Source organism: Oncorhynchus mykiss, chromosome 3 (assembly GCF_057628025.1).
Source record: "Oncorhynchus mykiss isolate SJ-2025 chromosome 3, ASM5762802v1, whole genome shotgun sequence".
In the NCBI taxonomy this organism is placed as follows: domain Eukaryota; kingdom Metazoa; phylum Chordata; class Actinopteri; order Salmoniformes; family Salmonidae; genus Oncorhynchus; species Oncorhynchus mykiss.
In genome coordinates this window covers 15,013,189-15,032,969 of record NC_143024.1, presented here as the reverse complement: position 1 = coordinate 15,032,969, position 19,781 = coordinate 15,013,189, and the positions used below count along the sequence as shown (strand labels likewise).

The following is a 19,781-nucleotide window of genomic DNA, read 5'->3' as shown; positions in this document are numbered from 1 at the left end:
GCTTACCTGTTCTGGGTGCTCGCTGCCGATTATCTCAGCCACAGTGTTGAAGGAGTCAGCATCAGGGAAGGTCTGGGCGTTCATGGTGAGTCGGACCACAATCCTCTGGCCTCGCTTAGCCATCCTGGCCATCATCATGGCGTCTTCCACTGTGATACAGGCGGTAGGGATCTTCTGCACTCCCTCCTGGTAGTCCTGCCAGCCTGTGTGAGGACTGCAACACAGAGAGACCCATGTTAGAAATGATCAGCAGAAATAGGGCACTGCACTACTTTTGGATTCCCATAAATGACTTATGATAACACACTTTCAAAAAGTCAAGTTAAAACAATATAAAAGGTGTACTAGAGGAATACAAGTATATGGAATACACAAATAGCTACAAATGTGGGACAAAAATTACATGCAGTCAGACTAGACAGGAAGAGAGATGGCAACATGCAGTCCCAGCCTTAGTCAAGCATTCAACTAATTGGCATTATAAGGGAAGGGATACATTGGATCATTGTGACCCATCCAGTACCTGTTGATGGAGAAGGGTGTGATGGACCGGATGAGAGTAGCCACAGCTCCTACTTCAGCTGCCTTGGATGCCCCAAACTCCCTGTACTGCACAGTCTCCCCATAGCTGACAAAGGGCTGGTTATACACCACAATCTTCCCAATGGCTTCCTTCTGCCTTTTTTTCAGCTCCACAAAAGACTCCACCACCAGCACCTCTGCTTCAATGCCTGAACCGAGAGGAGACCGAAAGCCACAAAAAAAGTGACATGCTTGGAGCAACGGTCTACGGTACTGCATTTCAGTGCTTGAGGCGTCACTACAGACACCCTGGTTCGAATCCAGGCTGTATCACAACCGGCCATGATTGGGAGTCCGATAGGGCAGCGCACAATTGGGCCAGCGTCATTCGGGTTTGGCCGGGGTAGGCCGTCATTGTAAATAAGAATTTGTTCTTAACTGACTTGCCTGGTTAAATAATGGTTATATAAAAATACATCAGTGCACCAGTCGAAGATTCATCTAAATATCTACACCTTGGCTTGAGTTGGGGCCTAGCAAAAAGTGGCAACACCATCAGCATTGTCTAGGCTTGAGTGATAGAACTCATCGCTATAGAACACAGGGGCAGTTCCACGATAACAGAATTACGCTGAGACTCCAAAACCATTGATTTAAACATTTAACAAACCATACAACTAACTCTATGCACATTGACTACAATGAATAATTCACACAGTAAAAAAAAACTAAAAAATAACACTTACTGGAAAACAGATGCAAAGTTTGGTAACTGAATTACAGTAAAAATCTCCCTCAGTTTGATTCTGTTACCAAACTTTGCACCTGCACAGTTCTTCCTATAAATTTATTTTTGTAAAATGTTCAGTGGAAATTGTAGTCCTTGTGTATAGAGTTCTATGGTTTGTTAAACGTTGAAATCAATGGTTTTTGTTTGGTATACGTTTTTAAGTGAAAAATATTGAGCGTAATTTAATTTCCGTGTAATTGCCCATAGACCTACCTCCTTGGGGTGTAGCCACACTGCTGCCCAGTCCAAGGATGGCCATGGTGTGGTTCCGGGGCTGTAGCATCACGGCGCTCTCCACTCCCCTGACCCAGTGTGGGATCTTCACTGGTTCTAGATGTACGTTCTCCAGCCCATCCTTCCTCAGGGCACTGAACATGTACTTGATAGCCAGGTCCAGGTTCTTAGAGCCACTGACACGGTTCCCTATTGTATCTGTGAAGTCTGCCAGTCTCTCATAGGAGCGGTTCTGGGCTTTGCCATACACAGCCAAGTCTATGATGCTCTTGGCTACCTTTGCATAGCTGGCAATTTCTTTAGCGGTCTCTGGAAATGGCTTTCCACCAGTACTGTGTGGCAAACAGTTACAATGGAGAAATGTGGCCAAAAGAGTCAGTGAGGAAAGGCCACATTGTTTTATCTGCCGGCCCTGCATCTGGAGGCAGACATGAACATATGAAGGTTATTTACAAATACTTTCCTCGTGACAACAGTCTATTTGCGCTAATGCACCGACCACACTACATTTCCCTAATTTGCTTAAAATATGACAGCACGCTACACGTGCCAGTGTTTACTTCATTTCTGGGAACAGAAACGTATTGAGGTACAGCGGCAACTAGTATGGGCGGACTGGAGCTCCGACGTAACTCATTTTTTAATAACTACAGATTTCAGAGACATTGTTCCGTGTAATTGCAGGCTATTCTTTGGGTGCGCAAATCACTTTTTTTTTATTAAAACAAATGTGACGTCGGTCCATACCAGTCATAGAGCTTAGTCGGCTAATTGACGCAGTGAAATGCATATCAAAACAAGGAAGCAAGCCACAAAGATCCGTATAGCTAACGTTGTCAGTCGTTGTGATTCCTAACTAGCGAAACTTTTGAAATGACTTTTAAATTAGGACACAAAAAAAGAACAAACCTTCTTCTACAGTTAGTTGGTAAATTGCTGACCGTCTTGACAGATGGAATAATTCACAATAAATGTTATTCCTTCTAGCCAACTAGCTATTTCTTATCAATTTCAAAATAACTTCCGTGATGAATGACTACGGGAAATCAGTAGGGACAGCCATGCGTTTTCACGTTCGTTGACAATTCCATTTTTCTTTGTTTTTGTTTCTTTACCAAATTGTGATAAAAAAAAAGTCTGCTCTAATTACTACCCTTGATGTTTACTATGGACATTTTGCTTTTCTTTCTGCATGACTTGGCATGAGCAAACATTTAGCTCACAGCAGCCTGTATGTTTAGTGTTTTGATCAGAGATCGCAAACTAACAAAAGCTATTTATATTTTTTACATTTTATATCTGCTTGCACATAAAATCTGAGATACCACATATAGTATTTGTGCTGCAAGTTATATTCTTACATTTACTTTGTAACAGTGTCAAAATTCAAAAGAACACAGACATATGTTGGAGCCTTATCAGAAATACAACCAACTCAAGAGAGAAGAAACCACATTGGATGACTATTTAATATTAAGCCATTGTTTATTCAGTAGTGTCTCCCATCATAACATACAACACTGCTTTTGTAACACTAAGTTGCCATCAGTATCCTGTGCTTATATTCGTGACTACTACTTCATGCCACTGAGAAGACATCTTTTGTCCCAAACAGTAAAAAAAAGAAATTAGACTTTCAGAATGGTAGGCACTTCAAAGGCTTAAAACATTTGTGAATATACTTGAACATATTTCAAATATGTAATATAAATTAATATATAAATTATAGTACAGACATTATACAGATGCACCACTGACCTAAAGGTAGTCAGCGAAATTGTGTTGCACAAGCAGCACTGCAGATATTTCAATGAGCAAGATTTCACTCTGTCACACATTCAGTATTTGCACACGGGTTTCCGTCACAGCCCGCTCTTACAATATGGCAGCCACTGGACCAAAACAGCAGAGAAGTTTAGCCTCGCGCTCTAACGCTCTTAGTTGTGGAAATTGACCCACTATGCAGTTTTACTTTATGCATCTACATCATTTCGCTGAGTCTACCTTTAGAATAGTCAGGCCTAAAAGGCAACTAAATAAATGGGGACATTGTGTTACATGTGATAAATGGCAAAAACACTGTTCCAAGTCCAAGGAAAGTCTTACTGTAAGTACCTTTATTCAATAATGACGTACCATGAGAAAAACATCAGCCCAGTGATCATAGAAGTTATTTTTTTTAGGGAAGAGGAACCGTCTGTTCTATTGTAGACATTCATAATTCTTTACAGATGCTAGAGGGGGAACAGATAAGTAATAAGGTACACCATGTCCTGTTCACTGGGACTACATCACAAATAGCACCCTAGTCCCTATTTAGTGCACTGCTTTTGACCAGTGTTCATATGGCTCTAGGGTGCCATTTGGGATAGCACCCTGGACTTTCGAATGACAGATTTTCAGTCAAAGTTGAAACGGATATTACAGAGACGTCCGGTGTCCCATCTGTGGCTAGAGTAAATCACTGTACTAAAGTCAACACAAAGTCAACTGAACAGAGTTGAGCGCATAGGACTGTTCATTAGCATTAGTTCCCCATATCTTGCAAGTCATCATTTAAAAGCTGCAGATAAATGAAAATCAGCTTTTATATCATAAATCAGTCAGAAAATTTTTGCAGGTTTGTTTATAAAAACACCCAAGTCTTAAAATACCATTATGATCAGAGGAGAAAATTAATGGACCTAATAGTGAAACCTACTGAAAAGGTTACTCTATATTTTGGGTAACAGAAACTGGAACACAGAGTACATATAGCAGTGGAGGCTGCTGAGGGAGAACGGCTCATAAGAATGGCCAGAATGGAGTAAATGGAATGGCATCAAACACCTGGAAACCATGTGTTTGATACATTACCATGAGCCGGTCTCCTTAATTAAGGTGCCACCAACCTCCTGTGCACTCCTCAAAGCACGTGTCAAACTCATTCCACGGAGGGCTGAGTGTCTGAGGGTTCACTCCTTCCTTGTACTTGATTGATTAAGGTCCCTAATTAGTAAACACCTCACCAGGTTGTCTAGGTCTTGAGAAGAAAAAACAAAAACCCAGACACTAGGCCCGCCGTGAAATGAGTTTTACACCCCTGCCATTAAGAGTACCATTCAAATCAGTGTTTCTTAACTCCAGGCCTCGAGTACCTCCAACAGTACACGTTGTTGTAGCCCCAAACAAACTCACCTGATTCAACTTGTCAACTAATCAGGCCCTAAAATTGAATCAGGCAAGTTTGTCAGGGACTACAACAAAAATGGGTACTGTTGGGGACTGGAGTTGGTAAACACTGCTTTATATCAGTAATGTTTTACTAGAAGGGAATGTCCTTTGCTTTGGTGAGATGACACTGGGTAGTTATGGAATCCTGTAATTCATTTCACACAATGACAAGAAAAATACCATAATAACAAAGCAAAACAAAATGTTTTCATCCAAGTTAAATTGGAGACCAGATTGCTTTGAGACTAGAAACATTACATCACCTCGACATGAAAAACATAAGTTAATGAAAAACAACAACTTTGGACATGCTATGAAAAAAATCAAAAATAGAATAGCTATAGGACAATTATATTCTGTCATTTTTATTTCAGTGACCTTTTTAAAAAAAAGTTGTTTTTCCTTCCTTCCAAATATGTACCTCTACAGTTAGAAAGTAGTCCATGACCATCTATGAATATGTTTCACGTTCTCACATGACAAGGAAATTCTCCAACCGTTCTAATGATCCACAATATGAAACATTTACAATAGCCCTGTTTGGCCTCATTAAGGAAAAGTATATATTTGCTATATGAAAAAGCTCCTTGAAACACTTCCTCATTCAATACCATTTCAACCAACAGCATGCGAGGAGGACCCTGCTGTATGAGATGTTTTGTATGCATCCCAAATGACACCCTATATGGTGCACAGATACTGGTTAAAAGTAGTAAGTACACTATAGAGGGCATAGGGTGCCATTTGGGACACAGCCTTCGTCTTTATGTTGCTCCAGAGGTTTCTCCTCATAGTGACGGTGGTTGTGTTTCAGGCGTAGAACTCCTTGGTGGGGGCTTTCTGATAGGCTGAGCTAGGGGCCTTACGTTCTCCGAGGACGTAGCTCCCCTCGTCCTTCTTCCTCATCCTGTAGACCAGGAGGAGGATGAGGAAGATGGCGAACAGCAAACCTATAACCCCGCCAGCTATCACCGCTGTGGGGGGAAGAGAAGAACAACGTCAGAAGATGCTTATTGATCAATAATTCAATACAAGTGATTGGTGTTGACAACAGTGGAACCTTGCTAGAAGATAAAGTGTTAATAACAGTCCAATCAGATATGACAGACCTCTACCAGATTGTGTGTGGGGCAAGGTAATTACCCCAACCCAATTAATTATACAAATGTGTTGTCTCACCTAGCTATATTAAGACGAATGCACTAATTGTAAGTCGCTGGATAAGATCGTCTGCTAAATGACTAAAATGCAAAGTAAATGTAACCGCATTACCTTCTCTTAACGTGGATGAACAATTAAGAGGCAACTATGATTGTTTTGTATCAAATGTTTGGCAACAACTCACATTGAGAAATGAATGGGGAAAAGCACCCTGATAGCTGCAGTCTAGTGCATCAAAGTTAAGATCAATGGACTAATCAAATATGAGACGGAGCCGACTCAGGAGGAGTCACAATTACACTCTTCATTCATAACATGCTTTCATTGTAAAACAATCCCGAAGTGTTGTTGGTTGCTTGACTCAGTCTCCTTCCCTCTGCTATCAAACGACAAGACAAAGAGTCTGTTTTTATTGATTCTGAAAGCAAAGTCTAGAGTTACCCAATTTAAGAGAGGCCATGTTTCAGATCCAATCTCTGATTCTGGGCTGTATTGAAAAATGATCTCTTCAATTGGAACTGATAGATTTCAGATGACTGTTTTGATGAATCATTATCGTATTGTGTATCGCTTTTTTGTGTGATTTTTAACATATGTTGTCTCATGATATTTTATTGCTTTCATTATGTTCAGGTCTCATTGGAAAAAGAGACGTTAATGTCAATACGATCTCCTGAATAAATAAACAAAAACCAGAACATACCTGCTAGCACCTCCGTCCTCTGGAATAGGTTTTCAGAGTGTACATCGTAGGGTGCGTCTGCCTCGTACAGCAACCCGGAAGCACCAGTGGTGCTGGGAGGAGCTTCACTACTGATAACAGCCTCCTCTGTCACGTCCAGAGACTGCTCAGGGACCTGGGTCTGACACACACAGACAGAGGGAGAAAGATACATTTAGATTTTCACAGCAACTATAAAACCACAGGGATACTATTAAGTCCTTGCCATGCCAACAGTGCGAGGCGAAATGAAACAACCACACTACTGGCTCAAAGGCCCACACTAAAGTCAGTTAAAAAGAGAGGCATACCTCTGTTTTGGTCTCCGGTTCCGTCTCAGCTATTTCTGTGCTCAGGTCAGTGAATGTCAACATCTCCATTGTGGTTGAAAGGGCTGGTAGAGAGTCCTGGGTTGGCTCTGCTTCAGGAGCGCCGAACACCCTTTTCACTTTGACTGGCTCAGTGGCCTCACCGATAACTGAGGAGGAAAAGAATCTCAAATGTATTGACCCCAAAGAGAAATGTGGTTTGCAGGCAGGGCTAACATGATAAACAACAAATCACAACAATGCTAATGGATTCACTTTTCATAATGAGTCGACCAATAACGTCACAACCCCTGTCATACTGACTCAGAAATAGACTGCAAGCCAGATCTGTTTGGGTGTTCTTGTACAGTACATTACAGTCTATGGTTCAGTATCACTTCAGGTTAGGGTATATGAAATAATGACTCATTCATTATTGAACGTCTCTCTACATGACATATGCTGGGTAATTAACATAGTCTTGGTTGACTGCATGTGAAACATCTGTGCATTCACCGCCTCCGTAGGTCCATTGTGATCCTGCAGTACCAGTGTGCCCTAGCAGGTTAACCAAAGTCAAAAAGGTTTCTGTGCACAGTCTAGGACCTTCGTAGAGCCAGTACAATTATAGATTTACATACAGCTATAACCCTTAACATGGCATTCAGGTTACTATGTAAATGACATTAGGATACAAGGGTGAAATATTTTAGAAGAAGGTAACCATTGCTTACTCATATCACCGGACCCGGAGCCAGAGTTGTAACCGTCGTCGTCTACGGAGTCTCCTGATTGGTCATCCAGGTACAGGTAATCCGACTGGGCCGAAATCAATATCTGTGAATGGAGAACAAGAGATGAACGAAAAAGTGTCTCCACCATATAAATTGAATTCTACATGCTATTTAGGCAATAAGGCCTGAGGGGTGTGGTATATGTCCAATATACCACGGCTATGAACGCTGCAATGCAGAGTACAGCCTGGATACAGCCCTTAGCATGTTGGCCATATACCAAACCCCCAAGATGCCTTATTGCTATTATAAAATACTTCCACATAAATAGAACAAGAGCATTTGCATCATACCCATGGTATATTGTCTGATATACCACAGCTTACCTCTGATTCAGAGGGGTTGGGTTAAATGTGGAAGACACATTTCAGTTGTACATCTGACTAGGTATCCCCCTTCCCTTGATCAGCATCCAGGACCCATAATAATACTCAATAACTGATCACATGACAAACTACTCCCAGTGTAGATTTCATGCCCTTAAGATTATACAAACACTTTTCACTGTGGAGGATATCCATGCTGTTTATTTTATACAGGCATTAGAAGCGCAAGAGCAAAACACATTTGAAAGAACCATGCTAAGAAAATCAAGACAAATATTTTGGGAGAATTTTAATCCATTTTTTAAATCTCACAGTTCCCTGGGAAACAAGCAAATTAACATAAGCAGAAGTCTCATGAGCCTCCCCATTACCTGAAATACCACTTAGAAGCTATGAAGGCCTGGATCAAATCTTCCCATTTTCTGAAGCAGAAACCAAAGACAATGTATAAGTCTTCCTGTAATTCCTCTGCATGTGGAGAGCAGGTTAAAACAGGAAGGTGTCATTGTCTGACTGGCTCATCCAATCCAAAGGCAAAGTGTTATTGTGAACAGAAGAATGAATAAACAGAAACTATTTTTTTTAGGGCAGGAGGCTGCTCTCAGAGCAGATGGAACCATGTAGTCTGACTCTCTGAACCCTGGATCCTTCTAGGTCATCCCTCCCAACCCCCTGCATTCCTTTAGATCTCTGGCGCACCACAGTAGCCTGGTGGCCACCTCTTCAACTAGCCTATCAGGGCTCATGGAAATCACCATTCACAGCCACTGATGCTCACCAAGACGTGTGATGTTTCCACACAATTGTGCTTCCCAAAATCCCCACAAAAGCAATACGTCTGACAAAGGTACTAAGGATACACCCCTCTGTGTGTGTGCGCACGCACACACACACACACACACACACACACACACGTCAAGGTCTGCCTTTTTGCTCCTCTGATGAATGTTGACACTAAGGAGCCTGGTTCAATTTTCAGGTCTTTGTTCGTGAAGGAGAGGGGGAAAAAGTGACATACAAGGATGATGTAAGAAAAAGGAAGGACTCTTGCTTCAAAGGAAGCAGAGCCTAGTACACAATAAGAGGACAAGTCATTTCAGACTCACTGAAGGAGAGATGCTTCAAAGAGCACAACAATGGCTCTGGTTGAAAAGAGGGAATACCCAGTTAGATAAAGACCTTCCCTTTTGGCCTCTGGGATGACATTTTCTTTTTTAAATAATTGTCATGTGTACAAAAACACATCTTTGGTATGCCATTGTGTTGTGCTCCAGTTGTCTTTCAAACTGTCACACACAGTGAATCATCTTTTGTTTGCTATGCAACATACTATAGAGAACGCAGCAGGCAGAACATGAGAGGAAGTGATGATCAAAGTAATCCAGGAAAACAATGTGTAAAAGTGCTCCCAAGACCACCATGCTACTTAACGGTGTTAGTACACATTATACATACATAACCGTGGTATTCAAACGAGGCTGCAATGAAAACGAATGGGACTGTAGCGACTGCATTGGCATCAAAATCCAGAGAGTAAACTACGTTTCTATTCAAGCGTTGATTGACATGGTAATGGACCAATAGTATTTGAGAAAAGTTAACGGACCCCTCTGACACTGTACGTTCTATTGTGATGTGTCAACGCTCAAGGCACGTATGCTACGTGTGGGCTAGGTGCAAAAATGTTGTTCAGAGTCTAATCATATAGCATACTTGTGTGTTCACGTCGGCCTCTGGAAAACAGAGCCTGACACAATCTTAGCCTAGAAGACCACATGTACACTATGAAGAGTAGGAATGGAGTCATGAATGACTGATACCTACTGTACACTACTTCCGTTTGCCAGCCCTGAAAACACTTCCCAGTATTTAAAAGTATTTGACCCAGGTCTACTCAGCTGATTTAGCCTCTGAAGCAGTCAAGTGTTATGACAAATGTCAAGTTGACCCCAAACATCCAATAGAGATAACATTGTGAGAACGATGGAGACTCTCAGGGTCAGCCGGTGCCCATACAGTAGTAGTCTAGTCAGTGTGAATGCCCAGCCACTGAATCATGAAGTACAACATCAATACAGACTGACGTTAAACAGCCCTAATCATTTCCTCCAATGTCCTTTGTTGATCAGGATTAGTCAAGGACTCAGATCAGGCCCCGGTACAGTACAGAGTACAACTAGCTACTGAAAGGCCCCATTTTCCTGCTGCCGGCATTCCATTTTCTTATTAGATAGTAGTGTTAGGTTAGGCTTTATCTAACAGGCTAAGATTGTGTCAGGCTCTGTTTTCCAGAGGCCGATGTGAACACACAAAAGTATGCTATATGATTAGACTCTGAACAACGTTTTTGCACCTAGCCCACACGTAGCATACATGCCTTGACAAAATACACTGTTCAAGATGTGAGGATCAATTACTTTCACATCTTGTGAATAGACTATCTAAAGCAGTGGTTTATGGGGGTTTCAACAGCATCATATGGGGCTGCCTCAACTCTTCAGAGGGAGGTAGAGCGAAGAGGCGATGAGAGAACCATGTTTGCAGCAGTACGATGTGGTGGTGAATAATATCTCTCATTCCAAAGCAAACTGCTGTCAGACATATGAAGGTGAGCCTCACATTCCTGGGCCAAAGTAGCAGCACAAGTGAGGTATTGTGCAGGGAGCTGAAGAGCTCAGGACTGGGCTTTCAGGCTGTGCCAAGTCTACAACTGAAAAGGAAATACTCCCTCTTCTCTCCCTCTGCTCACTAGCTAGCTCCTTCCAAACAGCCCAGTCAGCCAGACCCTACTAAATGGTTGAATCATTAAGGTATTGTTATTAGCGGCTAGGACAGCAACAAATGCTGGGGACATGTCAGCTAATCATGTCACCCTCCTCCTCCACAGGTATAGTTGTCAGCTGTAATGATGGGAAGAGAGAACCTGCCAAGATATGGCTAACACTGGACTTATGGGGCTTTTTAAAATGCATTCCAGGCAGATCTAGGATGACTACCTGATATGAATGTAATCTCAACATGAAAAACATTGGATTTCCTTTGAAAGTCCTCCTCCATGCCCTGAAGGCCTGGCTGTGTTGTTTCTCAGCATACCCCTGTCGGACAGCCAGAGGAAAACAGGATGTTCTGAGCTGCTTACCTTCACACATTAAATAACATCCAACGCTACCGGCAACACTGCCCATAAATATATACCGTCCGTCAGCATCGCCCAATGACAGCAACACCATGAATGCAACCAAACAGGTCTACCAAGACATTAACCAGCATGTGGACCAACAGTACAGGAGCTCTCTAGTAACCAGCTTCCTTCCACAGTGCTGGGAAGCAGCACAGATGTTACAGGTGTGGGTTACAATATTAACCCACATCTGCCGAGGGCTCAGCGTCATACAGGGCACAGCAGCTCTAGGCTACGTCCCAAATGGCTCTCGATTCCCCATTTAGTGCACTACTTATGATGGGCCCTAGTCAAAAGTAGTGCACTAAATAGGGAACAGGGTGCCATTTGGGATACAGACCTTGCCGATGTAGTAGCTGTCCAACCAGCTGCTGACATTCGCAGCCCCTCAGGAGTACACAGGAAGAGCATTAACTAACTGCTGGACGATGCCAGCGCTCCACCAGAACTGCTGCAGAGACTAACAGGATGAATACAGCCCATTCAGACCAGAGGCATGTCTGGTGTTCTTCATATGATTCAATAAACACAGGTGTTGTACTAGGGCCATGAGGCTGGGATATTCTACGTCTTCTTGGAGGGGGCGGAGAGCAGAATACTGAGTCAGACATTCTGTGGATATTTGTTTCATTGACTGTACCTGAATGACAGAACTAGATGTAGTGTATGTTGTGAAATTATATCAGAGAGTGACAACCAAATTATGGTGAGATTACATGTGCTAGTTTCAGAAAGCACAAAATATGATTTTGTCAAGCGTGGTCTTTCAAAGAGAGAGACGTTGCCAATACTCGTCAGAGCTTCTTATACTCCAAGCCTTTCTCACTGCTGTCTATGCCTTGGGACAGGTCATCATTGTAAACAGGAAATGTGTTAAGTTATACTTACCTATATAAATGAAGATTAAATAAAAACATGAACTTTGGTCCTTGGATAACTGAACACCACAGTAGTGTGAGTATGAAGTAGTTTACTGTGATGTGGGACCCTGTGTGAGGGCTGGCTGATCCACACTCCAACTATTACCTTAATGTTAAGGACTACATTCAATCAAAGCTGCATTGCAGATTTTCGGCAGTAGCTCTCTGGAATGACCACTATGTCCAGCAGATATTAAAATTATATCTTATAATTCTAGGAAGCTTTCGGAGGTAAGAGTTCATGAAAGAGTTGGGAACAGAAAATCTAACAATCATTTATAACAAAATCCATTATTTTCTAACTCCGTTTTCCATCCAGGTAATCATGGTGTGAGACTGTCATATTCCAGGGATTACCAGAGCCAAGACATGAACAGGGGACATGAGTGGGAGTTTCAGGAGTAGCCAAGGAAAATCAAAGTTCAGTTGTGCAAAATATAGCTAATGTAAAGCAGATATGCAATGAATTTCTCAATATCTTTGTATTAATGCCAGAGTATGCCTTGGGACATACTCATTTGACAGCAAATGAGTCTGCACATGAAATCACTTCAAAAGACAGGATTACTAAGCAATTAGTGTCTACATTCAGGCTCAATTATAGCTTTTCACAAGTTCTTAAACTACACCCCAGGCTTGGTCAGACAGAAGCTATGGATCGGTCTCAGTTTGTGGTATTCGTTGACGTGATGCCACCACACACACAGCTTTAAGGCCTCTACACTGTTTACGTGCGTAGATCACGTGCATGTTCATAGTTGGAGTCATGAGGGGCCCAGACACTCACTCTAGCAACGACATTTAAAAACGTCTGGATCCCATGTATTTGCCCGTTTACAAATACTAGCTAGCTACATGTCTGGTGTTATGCTTCTAACTCTACTTTAAGGACTAAAAATAGAATTAGTTTAAAATATATATCTTAACACTCCAGATACAAATTTACTTTCAGGATTTAACTAGCTACAAAAGCAAACATGTCTGCCTCCAAATTAGAAGAGATTGAACTGCTCTTACTAGTCGTTTGTTTTTATTTCTCACGAGGGAGAAAATGGCATGTTGGTCCACTGATCACTACAAGAGGGGACAATTGAGAATATGTCTCTAGTCTGACCTATGCAAAGCATTGACAGGGGAAGACATGTTCAGTACTTTTGGATGTTTTTGGCAATTACAGGCACACAGCAAAAGCATTGATGCTAGTTAGAAGCTAGGAAACAACCGTTTTTGCCATCGTCAGCGAAGCTTGGCAGGATACCTGGCATGTCTCGAAGGCAGATTTAGTTGCTTATCCCTCAGTAGCAAAATGGGCCGAAATCACCTGAGAGTTTTGGGATCGTTGGAATTATCAGTTGTGTAGGAGCAGTCGACGGGACACGCATTCAGATCCGAGCTCCAGCAAACTCTGGTAACGAGTACTACAACTACAAGGGATGTTTCACAATAGTCCGGATGACAGGCCGCAATGCAAAGTACCACTTCACCATGGTCGACGTGGGCGCATTTGGTCGGGAGGGAGATGCCGACACCAAGGCCAGGGTCCTTGCCGATGACCCAAACACTGAGCCCATATTCCCGCTGAAGGTCAACATGATGCGACCTTATCCAGGTAAAATTCTGTAAATCTATATGACTGGTATAATTTTCACATGGTAATATTACACCAATGTGAATAGAAGTAATGACATGCCTCACATAAAAGTGCTCTGGCATCCCAGTAGGAGGATGGGGCCTATGTCCCAAGTATAAAGTACAGTTGTTACAGTACACATCTGATAGCCTTCATGATCCTGTTCAACACTAATGACATGCCTCACATAGAGGTGCTCTGGCATCCCAGTAGGAGGATGGGGCCTATGTCCCAAGTATAAAGTACAGTTGTTACAGTACACATCTGATAGCCTTCATGATCCTGTTCAACACTAATGACATGCCTCACATAGAGGTGCTCTGGCATCCCAGGAGGAGGATGGGGCCTATGTCCCAAGTATAAAGTACAGTTGTTACAGTACACATCTGATAGCCTTCATGATCCTGTTCAACACTAATGACATGCCTCACATAGAGGTGCTCTGGCATCCCAGTAGGAGGATGGGGCCTATGTCCCAAGTATAAAGTACAGTTGTTACAGTACACATCTGATAGCCTTCATGATCCTGTTCAACACTAATGACATGCCTCACATAGAGGTGCTCTGGCATCCCAGTAGGAGGATGGGGCCTATGTCCCAAGTATAAAGTACAGTTGTTACAGTACACATCTGATAGCCTTCATGATCCTGTTCAACACTAATGACATGCCTCACATAGAGGTGCTCTGGCATCCCAGTAGGAGGATGGGGCCTATGTCCCAAGTATAAAGTACAGTTGTTACAGTACACATCTGATAGCCTTCATGATCCTGTTCAACACTAATGACATGCCTCACATAGAGGTGCTCTGGCATCCCAGTAGGAGGATGGGGCCTATGTCCCAAGTATAAAGTACAGTTGTTACAGTACACATCTGATAGCCTTCATGATCCTGTTCAACACTAATGACATGCCTCACATAGAGGTGCTCTGGCATCCCAGTAGGAGGATGGGGCCTATGTCCCAAGTATAAAGTACAGTTGTTACAGTACACATCTGATAGCCTTCATGATCCTGTTCAACACTAATGACATGCCTCACATAGAGGTGCTCTGGCATCCCAGTAGGAGGATGGGGCCTATGTCCCAAGTATAAAGTACAGTTGTTACAGTACACATCTGATAGCCTTCATGATCCTGTTCAACACTAATGACATGCTTATTTATGCAAAGGTTCTTCAGGCCTTGATGATGCCAAGAAGATCTACAACTACAGTCACTCCAGAGCCAGAAGAATTAGTCCTGAAGCATGAGACAGAATACACTCAGCGGTTCAGGACGACAGCTAGCCTAGCGTTTAAGAGCATTGGGCCAATAACCGAAAGGTTGTTGGTTTAAATCCCTGAGCAGACTAAGTGAAAAAAATGGGTTGGTGTGCCCTTGAGCAAGGTCATTAACTCTAATTGTTCCTGTAAGTCACTCTGGATAAAAGAGTCTGCTAAATGACTAAAATATCAATCTCGACTTGTGTTTTCTATTCAGTTCTGAAAGCTGTGGGCCAAGTCAGGCTCCCTCTGGATCTAGAAAAGGATCCCAAATGTACTGGTGAAATTCTTTGAAAATCTGTGACATGCTTAGCAGTGTTCTACAAAAACACAGAAAATCCTCAGCAGAGAAAGAAAATCCCCAGTGTTGAAAGATCAACACAGGCTCTGTGAGAAACTTCCCTCCCTTAAATCATCGCTAAATATAAATAATTGATTTAACCCAAGTGACGGAACTCAGATTCTTCAGAGGGGGGGGGGGGGGGGGGGGGGGGGGGGGGGGTAGTGACTTAAGTGGAGAATCTCAGACCTTTCAAATAAGACTACAAAGCTGTCAAACCACAACCCTACAAGTTTGACCCAGCAACAAACTCAACCCCACAAGTATTCAAATCAGTTCTGATTTATCACATAAATAACATCTGCTAAAAATGTGTATCGCAGGTGTACTGAAATGCTTGTGTATTTGACCCAGCAACAAGCTCAACCCAGAAAATGTTTAAAATTCCAGACAAGCTTTGGTGGACAGATAAAAGGCAAGCCTCTTACAGAACTGTTGAGAGAGAAGGAGACAGAAAGAGAGCTGGGGAAAACGAGTAGAAATACCAATGGAGCGCAGATCCACTTACATGTGAAGCTGCATGACTCCCAGACCAGCCCTATCCAGTCAGCGCTGATAGGTTTGACAGTACATACTCTACCCTGTGTACTGCATGCATGACTAACACTGGGGAGGGCCTCCCTCCTGATGACAGGAAACATTTTAAAAGAAGTATTTAAAATATTCTCAAATTAAGGTCAGGCAGAAAATACCACCACTTAGGATCTTGTGCGAGATTGTAGTTCCAAAGGAAATAAAACCGATTAGTTCCTGTTTTGCATTGATATCGTTATCACAGCTTGTCAGTCTGTCCTTCTGTGGATTCAGAGTCCAGATCACACCACACCGTCTTTCACATCCAGACCGTCACCTCTGACTCACATACAGCTTCGGTGGTCTCTAAAAACAACACTAATGTCTATTGAGAGAACGTCTGCCAGTTACATACAGTACAAAAACATCTGGAGTGGGTGTTTTTGTTTTCAGGAAACCGGTATGGCCATATATGGAAGTAACGCAAGGCAAAGAACATTTAGTACCAGTCACATCTATTAGCAAAGAGCAGACAGGGGTATTCTCTCAGGATGCTTTTCAACCGGGTAAACAAAGTTGGCTGGCATAACACCACAGCAAGCTGTCAGCATACACCGTCATGGAACATCTTGCATTTGACCACGGTCCACGCTATTCTAGAAAAATGTTACATTAAGGTTAACTTTCACTCTAGGATGTATGATCAGAGTAGCAATGATCACAATTCCATGTACAATCAAATCCACACAAACAAAGAGAAGTCCAAACATTTACTAAATCTTCAGGCATAGGCTACATTTGTCAAGAACGGTTCAAAACTAACATCTCTTATTATTGACCTTCAGATCTGAGCCAAACAACCTACACAGTTTCATTATCCAGTTGACAAGTTCAGGGCTTCATAGATACAGAGCAGACGGTGTGTACATCACAAGGTTTTCCCATCTCACAACACAGCCGTCTAGTGCCTTGCTGCCTAGCCACCCCCAGGTTTTCACTGAGAACTTTACATTTGCTAAGCTAATTGAGGCAGGGGAGGAATGAGAGTAGCAGTCAGTACTGAAGCTGCGGCATGTGACCATTTTCCATCCTCTCAAGAAATCCTATTTGTCAGGCTAGTAATTTCATTACTTTTCTCATTCAGGATTTCCATGCATATTTCTAGAGCTTTGATCTCAGACTTAAGTACATCCAACTCTAGATGTTTCTATACTGTTGAAGTTATTCCCAACCATGCCTTAGTATTTGATGTGGGCCATCTGTATGAAGCACTTTCAATTACACAACGTTGGTGATGATATGACAAGTCATTTCAGTTCCATCTAAACAGCAGATGTTTCTTCACTGTTGACTTTAATACCAATCAAGTCAGATGTCATGGTGACAGTGATATAGTACATGAAGTACTTTCAGTGACAAATCGTCAATGATGACATGTTACATCTGTTTAATATCGAGATATAACTAGAGCAATAGTTTCTCTGTTTCCGCATTAACAAAAAGATGGATAGTGATGGAGGGAAGAGTCCTGTCCAATATGTGATGAATTAGAGAAAATGGCTGCCTCTCAGAGCTGGTGTTTATGTTTTCTGCTGAAAAATGGAAGGGGGGTGAGCGATGGTGGTTTCTGAAATCCTGAATGGACCAAATACAGTCAAATGCTCCAAATGAGGAATCTGACCTAATGTTAGAGGGGAGCGTGAGGCATGCAGCCTTCACCACAGTCAAACACACATCAGCCTAAAATAACTTCATTCATTCACCCACCTTCACTTTAGTAGAATGTCCATAGGTTGATACCATCACAACTATAGAACCCTGCACCCCCATTCACTTTAAATCAGAGATGAGGGCCCTTGCCTTTAACTCCACTGATGGACAATTCAGTAGTTGTTTAACGTGTCTTTCAATAGGAGGTTATTGGACACGTGTAAAAGGCAACACTGAGATGCCCTGTGTTCTCAGCCTGGTTAAATGGAAACATTTCAATCTGTTTTGACCAAGGAACAGAGACGACTGTAGTTCCACACCGCCTCTTGAAAATCACATTTGACCACCGTGGAATCAAAACGGTAAATAAACTATTTGGTTTTACACAAATATTAATCAAGACACGTGCTTTTCTGGCAACTGTAAAAAGGTATCTTTATAATTTGGGCCACAATGTGATAAGACTTCAGTCATATGGGAAGTGCACAAGGGGAAGAAGGACATAAATAAGGGAATAGTTGACTTCTTTACTTGTAAAAGTAGCCAGATAAATGACTCGTTGAGGTTATGAAGACCGCGAGTGAGACAAGCATGCAAAATAGCGTACATCGAAACCAAAGCCCGTAAAAAACAACATTTCAGCACCTCCTTACCGCGCGAGGTATAACAAAACACATTTTATATGACTTTCTTTGTCCTGACAACTTTACTCACCGTTTCACTCATAAAACAGGTCGCCACCGCGAGAGTCAATAGTATCCAAGTGTTCGTCATTATTCCTTTGGAAAGAACAAACCGTGGCGAAAAATAGATCTATTGGCTAGCGCTCATACAAAACATATGTAATTATCTTCACAGTTGTAGACGCCACTCTCTCTCCCAGATTATACTCTCCCAATCGAATTATTCCAAAACGAGCAAAACTAGATCCTCCCCACTCGATGTTTCTCTCCGAATAAAATAGTTTATTTCCCGTTTTCCTAGTACTTTTCTACTGAAAGGGAAAAGCGGAAGCACGCGCTACTACATGTACGGATGCGCCAGTTTGGAACTCAACATTCATTGCGGAAACAAGGTAGTTAGGAAAGAGTCTTCTATAATTGGTTGATAGATACTTGGAACATAAAGAAGCGTCATTCACTTGAGTGTGCAGTGATAATTTAAATTGACAATTTGACATAGCCACAAGTGAGTTATGATAGGCTAGTAGAGTATGCCGACACAGGTTATGAACCATCCGGATATGATAGCCCCATCTCACTTTTGACACCAGTGCAGGATTCCGGGGTAGCATAACACCTCACAATACATTGAAAGGTCTAAACCAGGACTCTCCAACACTGTTCCTGGAGAGCTATCGTCCTGTAGGTTTTCGCTCCAACCCTAATCTAGCTCAACTGATTCTAATAACGAGCTGGTTGGTAAAATGAATCAGGTTAGTCACAACTGGGGTTGAAATAAAAACGTACAGGAGGGTAGCTCTCCGGGAACAAGGTTGGAAAGGAGCCCTGGTTAAACCTATCGTTTTCACATCAGTGGAGATGAGAGGGCGCCACTCAAATGTTTAGATCAGGGGTGTCAAACTCATTCCATGGAGGGCCTAGTGTCTGCGGGTTTTGGGGTTTTCCTTTCAATTTAGACCTAGACAACCAGGTGAGTGGAGTTATTTACTAATTAGTGACCTTAATTCATCAATCAATCAAGTACATTGGAGGAGCGAAAACCCGCAGATACTCGGCCCTCCATGGAATGAGTTAGACAAGTGGTTTAGATGTACTGTTGTCTATAGACTTGGATATTGACTTTACTTAAATAAAACATCAATATATGAATACAAATGTAATAATGTGACGGGATCATAGAACAAAATAAAGCTGATCATGTAAATAATACTTTGATTATACCTTGCTCACAGTGTGGCAAATGTAATCTAATATTTGGTCTGATTAGTTCAGTTTTGCTTCCCCCTGTTGGGGAAAGTTGATTCGTACATACACTCAAGTTATGTGCCTGAATGACAATGTTATTATCAAAGTCCTTGCAATTGAGATGTTATTAAATAATTCAAAACAGCTCAAAGGCATGTTTTATGATGCATCAAAAAGGTTCATGTTGTTTGAAGACACAGAATAACATGACTGCTGTCCTAACATG

General features: G+C 42.1%; 2 protein-coding genes across 3 annotated transcripts in view; both read right to left on the bottom strand.

Annotated features, from left to right (window-relative positions):
- Positions 1 to 2,769, bottom strand: part of LOC110493962 (carboxypeptidase Q) — a 36,202-nt gene extending 33,433 nt beyond the window's left edge. The window contains exons 1-4 of the mRNA XM_090221708.1: positions 2,456 to 2,769; positions 1,526 to 1,964; positions 524 to 731; positions 7 to 214 (exon numbers count right to left, since the gene is read on the bottom strand). Of these exons, the coding sequence (XP_090077834.1) occupies positions 7 to 214; positions 524 to 731; positions 1,526 to 1,964 (855 nt within the window). The 5' untranslated portion in view covers positions 2,456 to 2,769. The remainder of the gene's footprint in view (positions 1 to 6; positions 215 to 523; positions 732 to 1,525; positions 1,965 to 2,455) is intronic.
- A 243-nt stretch (positions 2,770 to 3,012) lies between these two features.
- Positions 3,013 to 19,124, bottom strand: LOC110493965 (syndecan-2). 2 transcript variants are annotated; one of them, XM_036966108.2, is made up of 5 exons: positions 18,342 to 19,124; positions 7,684 to 7,786; positions 6,953 to 7,119; positions 6,624 to 6,783; positions 3,013 to 5,733 (listed from the first exon to the last, which is right to left on the bottom strand). In XM_036966108.2, exons 1-5 carry the CDS (start codon positions 18,399 to 18,401, stop codon positions 5,570 to 5,572), a joined length of 654 nt encoding a protein of 217 aa, XP_036822003.2. In that variant the 5' UTR covers positions 18,402 to 19,124; the 3' UTR covers positions 3,013 to 5,569. The 2 variants fall into 2 exon arrangements, with proteins under 2 accessions (XP_036822003.2, XP_090077844.1); XM_090221718.1 differs by having other exon boundaries at positions 6,624 to 6,777; positions 18,342 to 18,892.
- Positions 19,125 to 19,781: the final 657 nt, after the last annotated feature.

Excerpts from the sequence above, each read along its gene's own strand:
- LOC110493965 (XM_036966108.2), bottom strand. The coding sequence starts at position 18,401 with ATGACGAACACTTGGATACTATTGACTCTCGCGGTGGCGACCTGTTTT. Across the intron at positions 7,120-7,683 it reads CTCCGGGTCCGGTGATATGA|TTATCGGTGAGGCCACTGAG; the intron begins GTAAGCAATGGT and ends TTTCCTCCTCAG. Across the intron at positions 5,734-6,623 it reads GAGGACGGAGGTGCTAGCAG|CGGTGATAGCTGGCGGGGTT; the intron begins GTATGTTCTGGT and ends TTCCCCCCACAG.